The following is a 13142-nucleotide window of genomic DNA, read 5'->3' on the forward strand; positions in this document are numbered from 1 at the left end:
GAGAGAGAGAGAGAGAGATGTTTACCAGACCAACAGACAAACAACAACAACAGACCGTCAGCGAGGAGGAGATTAGTCTGAGAGGAACGGAGAAAGAAAAGAGACTTTACAGAACATCCGGCTGATAGGAAGCATGTTCAAGTAGTTTCAGGAAACTCGTTTACTTCCTACAAATATTTATTGTTTCCAGGTGACATCGTCAATCTTCCCTCTTAAAACCGATCTTCATGTTTCCTTTTTAACATTTTACCTCTGAAAACAATCAGCCCGGTCTCACTCTCAGCTCGTCTCACACCGTCTGTTCCCTCTGCTTCATAATGTGTCACTGTAGGTATTCCTCAGCCTCATTTGTGGACCTGCAGGGCTCCAGGATTAAGCTTTACTTATGGATGCACCCGCCAGACGTAGTATAAAGAGCCATATATGGAGGTGATGGTGTGGATGGATGCTCAAACAAACACAGGACTTGAACCCAGGAGGCCGCTGTTTGTGTCCTGTCTGAGGTCAAAATGGCAAAAGTTAAAGTTGTCTTCTTTTAAGTTACTTAACATACATCTTAACTTAACCAAACTCTGACCATTTCACAATGTTTCACCACAACCACACAAGCTTTATTTTGAAACTCTAACCAGATATGACAGTAGCGGGATGCCTACCGAGCAGAGGGCCACTGACCGACACCAACACCTCTGATCATTAGAAATCACAGGAGGTCCTCCAGTAACAAGTCTTTTACAAACAGAGTTTAAAATAAGTAATTTAAAGAAAATTCAGCAGAATCCACAATGAAATTAACCGTTAGTTGCAGTCCGATACAGAACAGTTAAAAATAATCTCCATCTCAACCAACTACAACAACAAAATCCTGCTTTTACATGAATTCATGCATCAGAATAATCTAATGGTATCATATATAAAAGTACAACTGTCACAGTAAATACTTTTAAGTACATTTTACTGATTCTATTTTCATCCTTTTAGTTCAAATGCAGACACAGCTACACTTCTTCAGGATATAACTGCCTTAATGAGCCGCGGAGCTGCACAGAATCTGCACTTTTTTAGTTCATGACGTCTGTCTTATTCATTCAAATGGATAAAAAGGACACCAGGAAGTAGAGACGATGAATCAACCCTCAGTGCAACCAGCGGAGGTTATCTGAATAAAGTGCAGTTAATTTAGAACTAAATTGCAGTGGATGAATCATCTGAACCGAATTCCTCAGAATAAATCAGTGGTCAGTGGAGTTCAAGCAGGTCATTCATTCAGTAATTTTTCTACTTCACACACACACAGATACATTACATTTTTACAGACATTTTATACAGACTTGATCCTGATTAGCATGTTAGCATTTTTCACAAATAACGTCAAGAAAATCTGAATATGGAGGAGGTCGGAGAGATGGATGGCTCAAACACAAAAGACTTTTACCCAGGTATGTTTGTGTGAAACCAAAACTACCAAAACGTGGACTTTTCTTTAAATTAGGTTGTGAAGTAAGTTACGTGTATGTAACACTTAAGTTACGTTACACAAGTTTATGTTACATTATGCTTCTTTACATTATATTACTTTACTTTGTTACATTACGCTATGTTACATTATGTTACGTTATGTTAGGTGAGTTGCGTTGCATACTTATTTTAACCAAAACCACAATCTTTTCCTAAACCTAACCAAACTGTGACCGTTTAAACTACATAAAATATATATAAATATATTTATTTAATATAAGTCCTGGCAATCCTGCTGAAGACACTAAATGGAACCCAACAGAGCAACGGTCTTTGAGGAGAACTTTCTGTAGTGACGTTAGATTTATTTTCCCTCATAAACGTGCAGACTGAGAGTCATGCAGCGGCCCAGTTAGACCTCCTCATGTTAAGAAAGAACCAAACATCATCGTCCCTGAAAGCCCCGCAGAGACGCCACAGAGCCTCGACTTGTTTTAAAGTGTATTGTGAATTTATTGGAGCCTCAGTTTTTAATGATGTCACCCTTGTTCATATGGAAATGGATGAAAGCATTTTGACACGCGGACGCTGATCCAGGACGACCTCTGGAGCACCATCGCCGGGCAGCCAACATAGTAACCAGCATGGCAACCAGCTGTGGACCATTTACTTTACAACACGGTATCCATTCATTAGGAAGTCAGAGTCCAGCACTCCCAGTTGAGTAATTGTTGAGTAAGCCTCAGCTTTTAATTCATGGGAAGTTTCAGGCTTTCCAATAGATAAATTGAATAATGAGAACTTTGTGCAGCGTGAAATGATCCTGACTGAAGTTATGGGAATGAATAAAGTGAAGACCAAACCCTAAACGCACCACAGAGTCTGTAATGACATTCCAATAATCGGATATAGAAGAATCATTTGTAATTGTTAATGAACTGGATATCATCAGGCATCGACTGGACCCATGAGGGTGACATCTGGAGAGAGCTGAAGTGGGCCGGACAAGTAGCAGCTAACAAGAGCACCAATTAGAGAGGATTTTGTCTTCAGGAATCCCCTCAGAGTAATTTTTTACTCTTTAGGTTTGAAGATAATAAAGTCTTCATAGTCAATCAATAATCATAAATTATCCCGTTTGATCCAGTTTCACCAAAATCACAGTGCAACAACAGCGTACAGAGGCACCATTCACACTATTAGAGCTCAGTTAAAACGATAGTGAAGCTGTTATTTTAAGGTAGAGAAATGTTACGTAATGTTGTTTTAATTGGCTTCATTGTGCTTCCATGGTCCCAGCAATCACTGAATATATAATGTCAACATTCAGTCACATAAAAAAAACTTTGTGCTGCACAAGAAATGAAACAAACAAAACAGAAACAAAAAAGAGTTTCAGTGACGTCACTGATTTCCCTCAGGATTGTTTCTGTTCTGCTTCAGTACATTTAGACTTTGGAAACTCCAGAAAGTAAAAATACAAGAGAACGAGTGTCTGTCTTTGCCCACACACACACACACACATACACACACACACACACGTCGATGCCCTGGAGACAGCACAGTGTTTCCATCAGGCTCTTCTTGCACATGATGATGAGTACATCGTGATTTTTTAAAATCATTATTATTACGGGGAATGTTGGCTGTACTGGCTGAACTTAAGTCAGCTTAAATCAACAAACACAGAATTGGGGGAACATTCAAAAGGTTTAATTATCAGCCGTCACTGTGGGAGGAGAAAACTCACCCTCTGATGGATCAGACGTGACACTTAAAGACAAACTCTCAGAAAAACCCTGAGAGGATTAAATAACTGGTTACACATTTCCAAAACTGTTTATCCTCTTCCATCAAGAGGATGTTATATCAGTAGAAGATAAAAATTCATCATTTTAGTTCCTGGCTAGTTAATGGTCTATGTGTCCTCTTGGGGGTGGTGGAAAGCACTAAAACTAATATAAAAATAATTTATTAAATTGAATCCAAATATTTATTTCTAGCTTTTTTAATTTGATTCAATTTGTTCTCAATGCCAACTTATTTTAACTATTTAAAGTAAATTCACAAATATAATTGGTCTAGAGTAACCGATTGTTTATCGTTGGATATAGTGTAAATTTAAAGATTGACTTGCAGCATAACAAGATTTACAAGCATGTAGGTGGCGCTTTTCTCTCTCTGAGGCTTGCCGTCCTGGAGCTTAGAAGCATCTGATTCAGCTGGCAGATGTGCAGAGAATCAACATTTGTTTTGTCTGTTCCAAACAGAAGGAGAGTGACCAGCAGATGACTGTGCAGGTGGAGGGCAGCCTGACCACATTCACGCAGACGGGCCTGGCGGCGGGTCAGGAGTACACCGTCAGCATCACCGGAGAGATCAACGGCAGGAGGGGAGCCGAGAGCTCCGCTGAATTCATGACCCGTGAGCTTTCTATGTTAATTTACTGACATAGATGATTCTGTTCGTCTCTTCTAGGGTCATTTAAACAACAGAAAAAACTCAAAATAACAAGGATTAGAATAGCTTGTTTGCACATGACGTCACTGTGTTTCTGTGGCACGAACTGCGGATGGAGGACAGGAAGTGATATTCTACACTGGAAGCAATATCAAAAACTCTCAAAATTTTGTTTTTGTGGAGTTTATGGTAGCTCAAATCAATCAAACTGAGAAACCACGATGAAAATTCAAGGCCTGCAAGTATTTCTGTTGACAGGAAAGCAATAAAATACAGCCTATTTAAAGAAAAACTTTTTTTTAAATGAGTTTTTTGAGTGGAAGGAGACTTTAAATATTAAATGACAGATATTAACAACATAAATGCTACAGCCTCAATGAAAGAAATGTTCGTATCTATTTTGAAAAAGCCACATACTTCAAATATGTCACATACTGACATTTATGAACGGTTATGAATGAAAATGAAATGTCCCTATAAAAGTGCAGTTTCAAGTACACAAGTTAGAAAACGGAGCTTCTGACCAACATGTTGGCCATTGTCAGCAGCTCATATCGCCAAACTGGCAGAGAGAGTTTAAACATTTCCCTCTCGCTGCCCTTCCTGTGAAAGATGTCATCTGTGGCAGCTGCAGGGAGGCTGCCCAGCGGCCATCAGCAAACAGGACGGCTGAGGCTGTAGGAGTGTGACTGTGAGTTTAAGAAAGTGAAGAGCAGAGGGAAATGTGCTGAGCCAAGATCAATTTAAAACTGAAAAAGAATGAGTGGATGTTTGTGTATCCACTTTCCTCTGTTGGAATCACCCCCACAGCTCCATGTTACCAGGTAGAACAGAGACTGTAAACACTGTACATTGTGTCCTCCTTTTTCTTCTTCATATTCTTCTTTAGTTATCTCTGGTCCCACAAACCTCCAAGTCGTCAAGACGACCTCGACGTCTGCGGTGGTCCAATGGGAGCACTCGCAGGGTGAGATTGATAGGTACCGTTTGACTGTCACACCCAGCGACGGAGCAGGAAGGAGTCAAGAAATGACCGTCCCAGTTGGCCAAAACTCTGCCCACATCCTACAGCTGGAGGCGGGGAATTTGTATGACATCATACTCGTGGCAGAGAAGGGTTCGAGCCGGAGTGAACCCGCAACCACCCAAGTTACTCCCGGTGAGTAAAACTAAAGACGCCCTTTTCTGAACTACTGAGGTAAATTAACTATCTTTTAGCGAATTTAAGACAGCTGTGGTTATAATATGAACTCCCCTTTTCAGACAGACCCTATTATTTCAAGGATTACATAGTCTTGATGAAACCTTTTCTCTCTTATAAAAGTGAAACGCAAAATACTTCCATTAAAGCTGCTGCGACCTGGCTCTCCATTCATTCAACTGTACTTGTTAAATGTGAGCAAGTCAAATGCTTCTTGTCCAGACTGTATTCAGGTGAGAACAGACTTGCTACAGCTAAGTGAAAGCAAGTGAAACTTTGTGTCCAGACGCCTCATTATTCAACGGAACACATCATATAAAACGCATTACAGTGCGGAGTAACGTTACTGTAAAAGTTAATGAAGCGAGATGCAGCCTCAACCTTCCAGGAGCAAAAATAATGAGTTTCAGAAGAGAATATTCCTTAAACTCCATTTTCCTGAACTCAACAGTGAGACCGCAAGCATGTTGAATTTCTCTGTCCAAGCTTAACAATAATTATATTTCAATTTTCTCCTTGCAGGTTCCACATGGATTCCACTGCCTTAAGTTATTTGTTTGCACTTGAATAATAACTGATAAACTTTTGTAAATCAGGTTTCCTGAAAAGTATCATAATCAATATTAAAACTGATTTTCTTCCTTTATTAGACATGATCTCTTCTGGATTATTATCAACAGCTACATAATGTGACCTTAACATTGAATCTAAACGCTCACTCCCTTCACATCTTTAGGGACATTACCAAGGGTTACCATGGCAGCTTTGACCATGCAGGTCACATTAGCACCTGGACAAGATGTCGGCGACAGAGACAAAGAGTTTGACCCATCGCCTGAAGACCAGCATGGAAGGAGGGAGGATGGAAGCGAGCCTGACTCTCTAAAACCCAAAGGTATTAATGGACCCAACAAAGACTCCAGAGCCTCTGTGATTGCAAGAACTAAACCTCTGAACAACAAAAGGATGGCAATAAATGGCACCAGGCCCAAACTTGCTCAAAGACCCACATTGTCCAGGAAGCCAAATATCGCAGGCCCTTTCCGTTTCAACACAACCAGAGTTGTGCCAGGAGGAAGAAAGGTTAGCCCAGGCCCTTTGAAAAAGCTGCCAGTGGGCGAGAATAAGAAGAAGATAATAATGGTACCCAAAAAACCTAAACCAGGTGTACCCGTCATCGGAAACAGGACAATAACTTTGACTGTGAGAGACCCAAGTGTGGGGGAATCAAGCACTGAGTGGAGGGATGCCAAAAATCCAGCTATAATTTCTGGGACTGATTCAGATACAAACAGACAAAGTAGCTCGGAGGAACCAACTATTGCTGTTGGCTCCAAAAAGCAACCAGATGTTGGCATGGCAGGCCATGGAAACGACACTGCTCCAGTGTCTTCAGAGCCAACTGGGACTGTTCAAAGCCAAGAGAAGAAATGTATAAATAAAGTTAAAGTGACACACATCAGATTACCCCATAAGGACAGAGGCAGCGGGTGTAGAGGGGATGGAATAGTGTCGGTAGGAAAGACAACAGGCTCACATCAAGGTTCCTCTGAAACAGATGATATTTCTGATGTAAAACCCTCATCTACACAGTCAGACCTTGACTATTCTCCAGATCCTTTACATAAACTCCTGACAGACACTTTTGACAGTTTGAATATCACAACCTTTTCTGTTCACTTGTCCAAACCATCACACATCTCTACTGATGCAGAAAGAGTGAGTAAGCAGATTTTAAGTGGACTAAAGCCATTGTCGTCATTCTCGTCATCATCCTCATCAACCCCACAATCATTGTCACATTCATCATCATCGTCACAATCAGAAACTGCGCCATCATCTTCATCCCCATCACATTCACAAGTCTCATCTTCATCACAAGAAGCGCCATCATCATTACTAACATATTTAGTTTTGTCATCACCTTCATCATCATCACCATCACCACCATCATCACTACCATCATTATCACCATCACCTCCATCGTCATCCCTTTCCAGCTCAGATGAATCAGGTTCACTTGGAAGCAATGAACCAAATGTTCATAATAGCAAAAGTACAACTGATACACCACCTGAAGACAGAAAACTATCACCCTCAGGAAAAGGTGGCATTCCTTTTTTCCGCCGCACACCTGGAAAATCGGGATATGTACGTCGACCACGGCCAAACCTTGGATCATTTCAGAACAAAACCCATTTAAATTTGAAAGGTCCTTACCATTCCCCTCCTCATTTGAACCTTATCACTGGAAGAGAGACAGAAACAAGACATACATCCCAGAGTGAATTATTGTCTTCACCATCTTCATCTGCTTCAGAGGAATCATCCTTAGTTCAGGAAAATGTACCAGCAAGGGATACGAATGGATACAAAGATGGGGCTACTACACCTGCATCCCCAACAGAAAGAAGACGAATCCCAGTTCGGCGTGTTCCTCTAAAGGGGGGTTACCTGCGTCGCCCAGTTCCAAACTTTGGACCCCTTCTGAACCGAACTCGACCACATTCAAGGCTGCTGCCTCCCCCCGCTCAACCTTTAAATCCTGCATCAGAAACAAGGGGAGATCAGCTATCTTCCACTGAATTGTCTGTCACTTTTTCTCCTCCTGTTTCAAAAGAATCCTATCCAGCTGAAGGTACAGAGCTAACAGGAGAGGAGAATGAAGACAGAGTTGGGACAAGCACATCAGCTGAGTTCAATGAGACCCTCAGAGGAAGTAGAGTGCATTCCCCTCATCGGCCAACCACCAAAGTTGGTTACTTCCGTCGGCCACAACTGTATGGTGGACATTTCCAAAACAAAACCCGTACAAACCTGACACCGCCTCAGTATCCACATAGAGGTCCCATGCGCAAGCCTTTCCCAACCAGAAAGCTAAATGAAGGTAGCGGCATTACTGTTGGAAGTCAATTATTAAAGGTTAGTACCCCTGAAATCCTGAATAACCAATCAAGAGAGCAGGATGCCCCTATGCCTACCCAAGGAGTCCAAATTCAACAATCAGGAGAACAAGACACTGCAGATGTAATTCCAAGTACCCAGATGGATATCCATGACACTACCATCAGACCACAAACTAACAAAGTAGAAGGGGGGAACAATATTCCAGTCCAAACTACCAAATTTGCGGAAGAAGAAACTAGAACCCCAGATTCTAACTCTGACATTCATAAAGAGAATGACGATGCTGGCAAGAATGCTGGTGCTCCAAGTCGAGGCAGACCAACTATGAAACAAACCTCCTCAGATTCAAGACATGGAGCCACAAGACCAGTCACACTTCAAAATAGACAATCACCAACAAGAAGTACCCAGATGAGGCACTACATCAGTGGGAGCCAAGGTAGAGTGCACACAAAAACAAATACTACTGCAAAAAGGTTGTTTGATAGTAAAACTGAAAAGACAAGCGGTGCTAATGCCAAACCTCTGACAGGATCAGACATTTCTTCTTCCGGAGTCACAAGGGAACCTCTGGACTATGTGGGAGTGACGAACCGGACCACAGATGGATTTACGCTCACATGGGACTCACCAGAAGGGAAGTACAAGAACTTTGTTGTGACAAGGAAAGAAGTTGTAAAACATAAGGAGCCAAAGCAGAAGGAAAGCAAGAAAGAAGATGCGGAGAAAGAGCGTCACGGTGAAGAAGAGGAAGCAAATCGTCAACCAACAACAGAAATTCATTCAGAAAATGGAGGCAGTGAAGATGAAAATAGAGTACCTGAAAGTGTCTTTACACAAGTTCCAAGGGTCCAAAGCAGCACAACAGCCAAACCGTCAACAGGAAGTGACGAAACCTTCAAAAAAGTTCTTCCTGGTTCAGCTCGCTCCTTCCAGTTTGAGAATCTGCCTCCTCAGAACGAGTACACCGTGACTTTACTTGGAAAGGGTCCTGGCCTTCTGTCCAGACTGCACAAGCTTGTCATCAGTACAGGTACAAGCCATTGTGACAGTAGAACATTAATTACTACTGTACAATGATACAACATTACTGTAAATGTTGTGAAGTGTCAAATGTTGTGAACTTAGAACAGAAAACTGTACACACCTAATGTCTTTACTGCACCACGTTTCTTATGCTGATGAACAAAAATGTATTTGTTAACTAATTGTCACTTGTCCTGAGTATGACTGGAAATGTTTGCTCACCCACTAAATGCTTCCTCCATGTTCATTTCAAGAGCTTAAGTGCTGTGGTGCTCTTGAAAACTGTAAGCTTGCGATTTACAGTTTCACCTCATGTATTTCTCAGTCAATAATTGGTTCTGTAATAACATAACCTGTTCTGTTTGTTTTCAGTGGGTCTTGATGTTCATTGAGCTGTTGTGTTTTGTGTTGCTATATTTGTGCACTCATTTGTCAGCTTTCATATGAAATACTCATATGAGGTAGCAGTCATACATTATGATAATCAACACTCAACCATGAAGACACACTCAGTTATTTGATGTCAAATCGCAGATGTGTTTGTTTGTCACATCGTTAGCTAGCTAAATTGTGTACTAGCTAATGTATCTAGGTCATAATGGCTTGTAGTTGCATGTTATTAGCACCATTTGCCTTCAGCAAGCTGGCTACTTACCGGAGGCTTAATTTCCCAACCTGGAGATGGTCTTTAGTTCTGCTTCAAGGAAATTAAGCCTCCAGTAGGTTTCAATCCAAATCCATCCCCTACCCTCACTGCTACTCTGGTCTTCTCTCATTCATTCAGGGTAAGCTAACAGCCAGCTTCACTGACACCCCTTCACCTCTCACCCAAACCAGGGTAAGACCACGGCTGGTCTCTGTACGTTTGGTCTGTCTTCACCTTTCACATCCAAATGCAAAATGTGCACATTTTAATCCTTTAGAGTTCACAAAAAAACAAAAACAGTTGGATATTTTATAATTTAACAGACCTGGGTGTCAAAAAACAATATGTGTCAATACTGTATTGCTTCGGTATGCTACATATTTAACTTTACATTGATTGTATTACAAAGAAGAGTCTCCTTTTGTAATACAAATATGTAAATATATTAATATTTTAACAAGGGAATGGATCAAGAAATGTCAAGACGCATGAAAAAGTGTTAAATTTGTTCAGTGATACCCAGACACACTAATGAGGTCAAAAATCTGTCCACAAAGTAATTTTCCAACGCTTTAAATGTAAATCTTCACTTTCAGCTCTTCTGAATTAATATCTGAATGTATTTGTTATCATTCGTCCTGTAAAATTGTCTACTTTTCTTCCTTTGTTTTGTTCATTCCTGCCACGCTTTTATTTTTCAGGTTTGAGTGACCAGCTAACTGTTAAACTCCATCATTCTTTCCTTCACTGCTGTCCAGGATCCATCATCTGATTGTTGTAATTCATTACTATATGTCTGTATATGATTTGTATACTGTATATATGTTTGCACTGTACATATATACACAGAAACTCATCGGAGCACTAATAGCAAATGTGTGGATGAATAAATAATAATGTACACACTGTTTTCACTCTTTTAGTGGCCATTTTTGTCTTTCTTTTCATGCTATACTATCTATACAGAATCATTCTTTTTACTTTTACTACTTCTCTCACTACTCTTTTATTCTCCTTCTTTTACTTCTTCCTGTCACTTCGCTGCTCTCCTCCGTTGCTTTCATTACCTCTCTCATGGTATTCTTCATACCGTTCAGGCCCGGAGCCTCCCACCAACATAGTCTTCAGTAAGGTGACGGAAAACTCTCTGACGGTGTCCTGGACCAAACCCAAGAGTAAAATCAGTGGTTTCAAGGTCACCTACACCCACACAGAGGACGGTGAGAACTGATTTCCATGTTTTATTAAAAGGCACTCAAGTGAATATTAACATATAACAAGTGTCTTGATACACAAAATAATGAGTGAGACAGAGGTGAGGAACGTCACTTCACTTCAAGTAATTGTGTTTCCTCCGCTGAGTTAATAGTTATTTTCTATATCAGGATGCACTTGAGTGTAATAAAGCTTTCAGGAAAGATTTGTTATTATGGTCTGTGTCTTTACTGTCTGATTTCATTTGCTTCTACAGTTTTAACAGACACCTGCAAGCCAGTTAGTTGGATCTGATCAGTATCAGTCTCAGGGCAATCCAGGCATATATTAATAGATTGGTATGGGCTTAAATAAAGCCAATCAAAATCTGATCCTTACTTTGTTTTCAATTCTAGTGGAGGTGGTTTTTGTCTTTTCTGAAAAATAGTTAAGGCATTTAATAGGAGATGTCTTTCATCTTGAGAGGGTTAGTAAAGTCAGTATATAATTAATTTGGGATCTTCTGTGTGTCTACAGGTGAGCCGGTGTCAGTGTCCGTGGACTCAGAAGACTCCACCGTCGGCCTATCAAGGCTCTCACCTGGTTCTTCTTACGAGGTCAACGTCATCTCCATCCTTGGACTGGATGAGAGCGATCCCATCAAAGACTTTGTCATGACACGTAAGTACTACAGGTTTCCCTTTTTCATATCGTAGCTGAGTTGAGCTGCTCTTGAATGCCATGAGAACATAATGAACGTACAAATATTAGGAATCCTGTAAATGTGGTGAGTTAGAAAAGATTGTTTCAAACATTTATATATATATATATATATATATATTTAATATTTATCTTCAGTCTTTATTAAAGTGATTTTTTTCAGCACATCCACTGAATTGTGACAAAAGTTTGCCTCACTGCAATGTATGGTCTATTTCAAAGTCTGTCACTCTATATTTAAAAAGAATATGCAAAATCAATATCTATATCTCCACAAGTCTTACTTCAAATGTTACCACACAGACATTCTTTGGATACTAGATATCACATGTTTAATGTTTCGATATTATTAATATCTTTTTTTTAGTTTTAGTGAACTTCAACCATTTCACACTAATTGTCTTTCAGAGACCGTTAATAAAGATTTGAGGCCAGTGCTGTAGATACACAGCAGAGGTCAGTGCTATAGATACAGGGCATTGTGGGCCATTCATATAAATATTATTATCTTTATTTCTCTCTCAGTCCCTGACCCGCCTACAGACCTCCGGGCTGTAAACGTCACAGACACCAAGGCCTTGTTATTGTGGCGTCCTGCGTTGGCAGCCATTGATAAATACGCCATCGTTTATGGATCTGAGACAGGTAAGTGGTGATGATGTTGTTGAGTTTATAGTGTTACCACGGTGCTGTACATCCTCATAAAACCTTGTCTGCAGCAGAATCTACACTTAATGTTTCTGTGTCTACTGCAGTGATGAAAGAAGTATTCAGATCCTTTACCAGATTCAAAGTAATGCTACTTTTCAGAAAAAAAAAAAAAAAGCACCATCCTGGGCAATGGCCAAATGTGACATCACTAGACCGCTGGAAAATAAATTACAATTAAATTTAGAGTAACACTACTATCTGCACTGTATGTTGCAACATTTTATTTGGAACATTGAATCCATGCTAGCTCGCCATTTACAAATCACCCCATCAGCCAACACCACAAAGCAACCAATGCCAGACCCACATCACGCAGCCAAAACACAGCCAGCCGGACAACCCCAGCTTAGCTTAGCTACATTTAGCTAGTTCGATGCCCCTACCTCACATCCTGTCTTGGACTGGAGCTAGTGTTACACACTGTTGACACTGTAGTGAGGCGGAGAGAGAAGCACTCTGGAGGTGCATAAACATTAAAGTGAAAATGCTCCATAGAAACACATAAATCAGCTCAGAGCAACAGAGAAAGTTGGGGAAGGTCTAATTTTTTAGGTGATGTTACAAACCGTTCAATCATTGGCATGACATTATCATGTTAAACTACGGAATAAAGATACCTATTAGCTGATGGTTTTGTGTTGGTTTAGGACCAGAGTTGAGGGTCACTGTGTCTGGAAACGCAGCAGAGCAGCAGCTAAGTGGTCTAGAGGGTTCCACCACCTACACCGTCACCATAACCAGTCAGCTAGGCAGCTTGAAGAGCTCACCGACCACCACCACCTTTACCACCACTGGAGGTCAGTGAACACACACACACAC

The 13142-nt window shown here is 40.7% G+C and overlaps 1 protein-coding gene across 1 annotated transcript in view; it reads left to right on the forward strand.

Moving 5' to 3' along the window:
- The window catches only part of LOC118343116 (tenascin-like), a gene marked incomplete in the record, with an annotated part of 40344 nt that overhangs the window by 23280 nt on the left and 3922 nt on the right, over window positions 1-13142 (forward strand). The window contains 7 exon segments of the mRNA XM_035681871.1: window positions 3729-3882; window positions 4808-5077; window positions 5856-9059; window positions 10796-10918; window positions 11430-11573; window positions 12138-12257; window positions 12971-13120. Coding sequence (XP_035537764.1) covers window positions 3729-3882; window positions 4808-5077; window positions 5856-9059; window positions 10796-10918; window positions 11430-11573; window positions 12138-12257; window positions 12971-13120 — 4165 coding nt within the window.

Source organism: Morone saxatilis, unplaced genomic scaffold, assembly GCF_004916995.1.
Source record: "Morone saxatilis isolate NCDOM2014 unplaced genomic scaffold, NCSU_SB_2.0 Contig9, whole genome shotgun sequence".
NCBI classification, from domain to species: Eukaryota; Metazoa; Chordata; class Actinopteri; family Moronidae; genus Morone; species Morone saxatilis.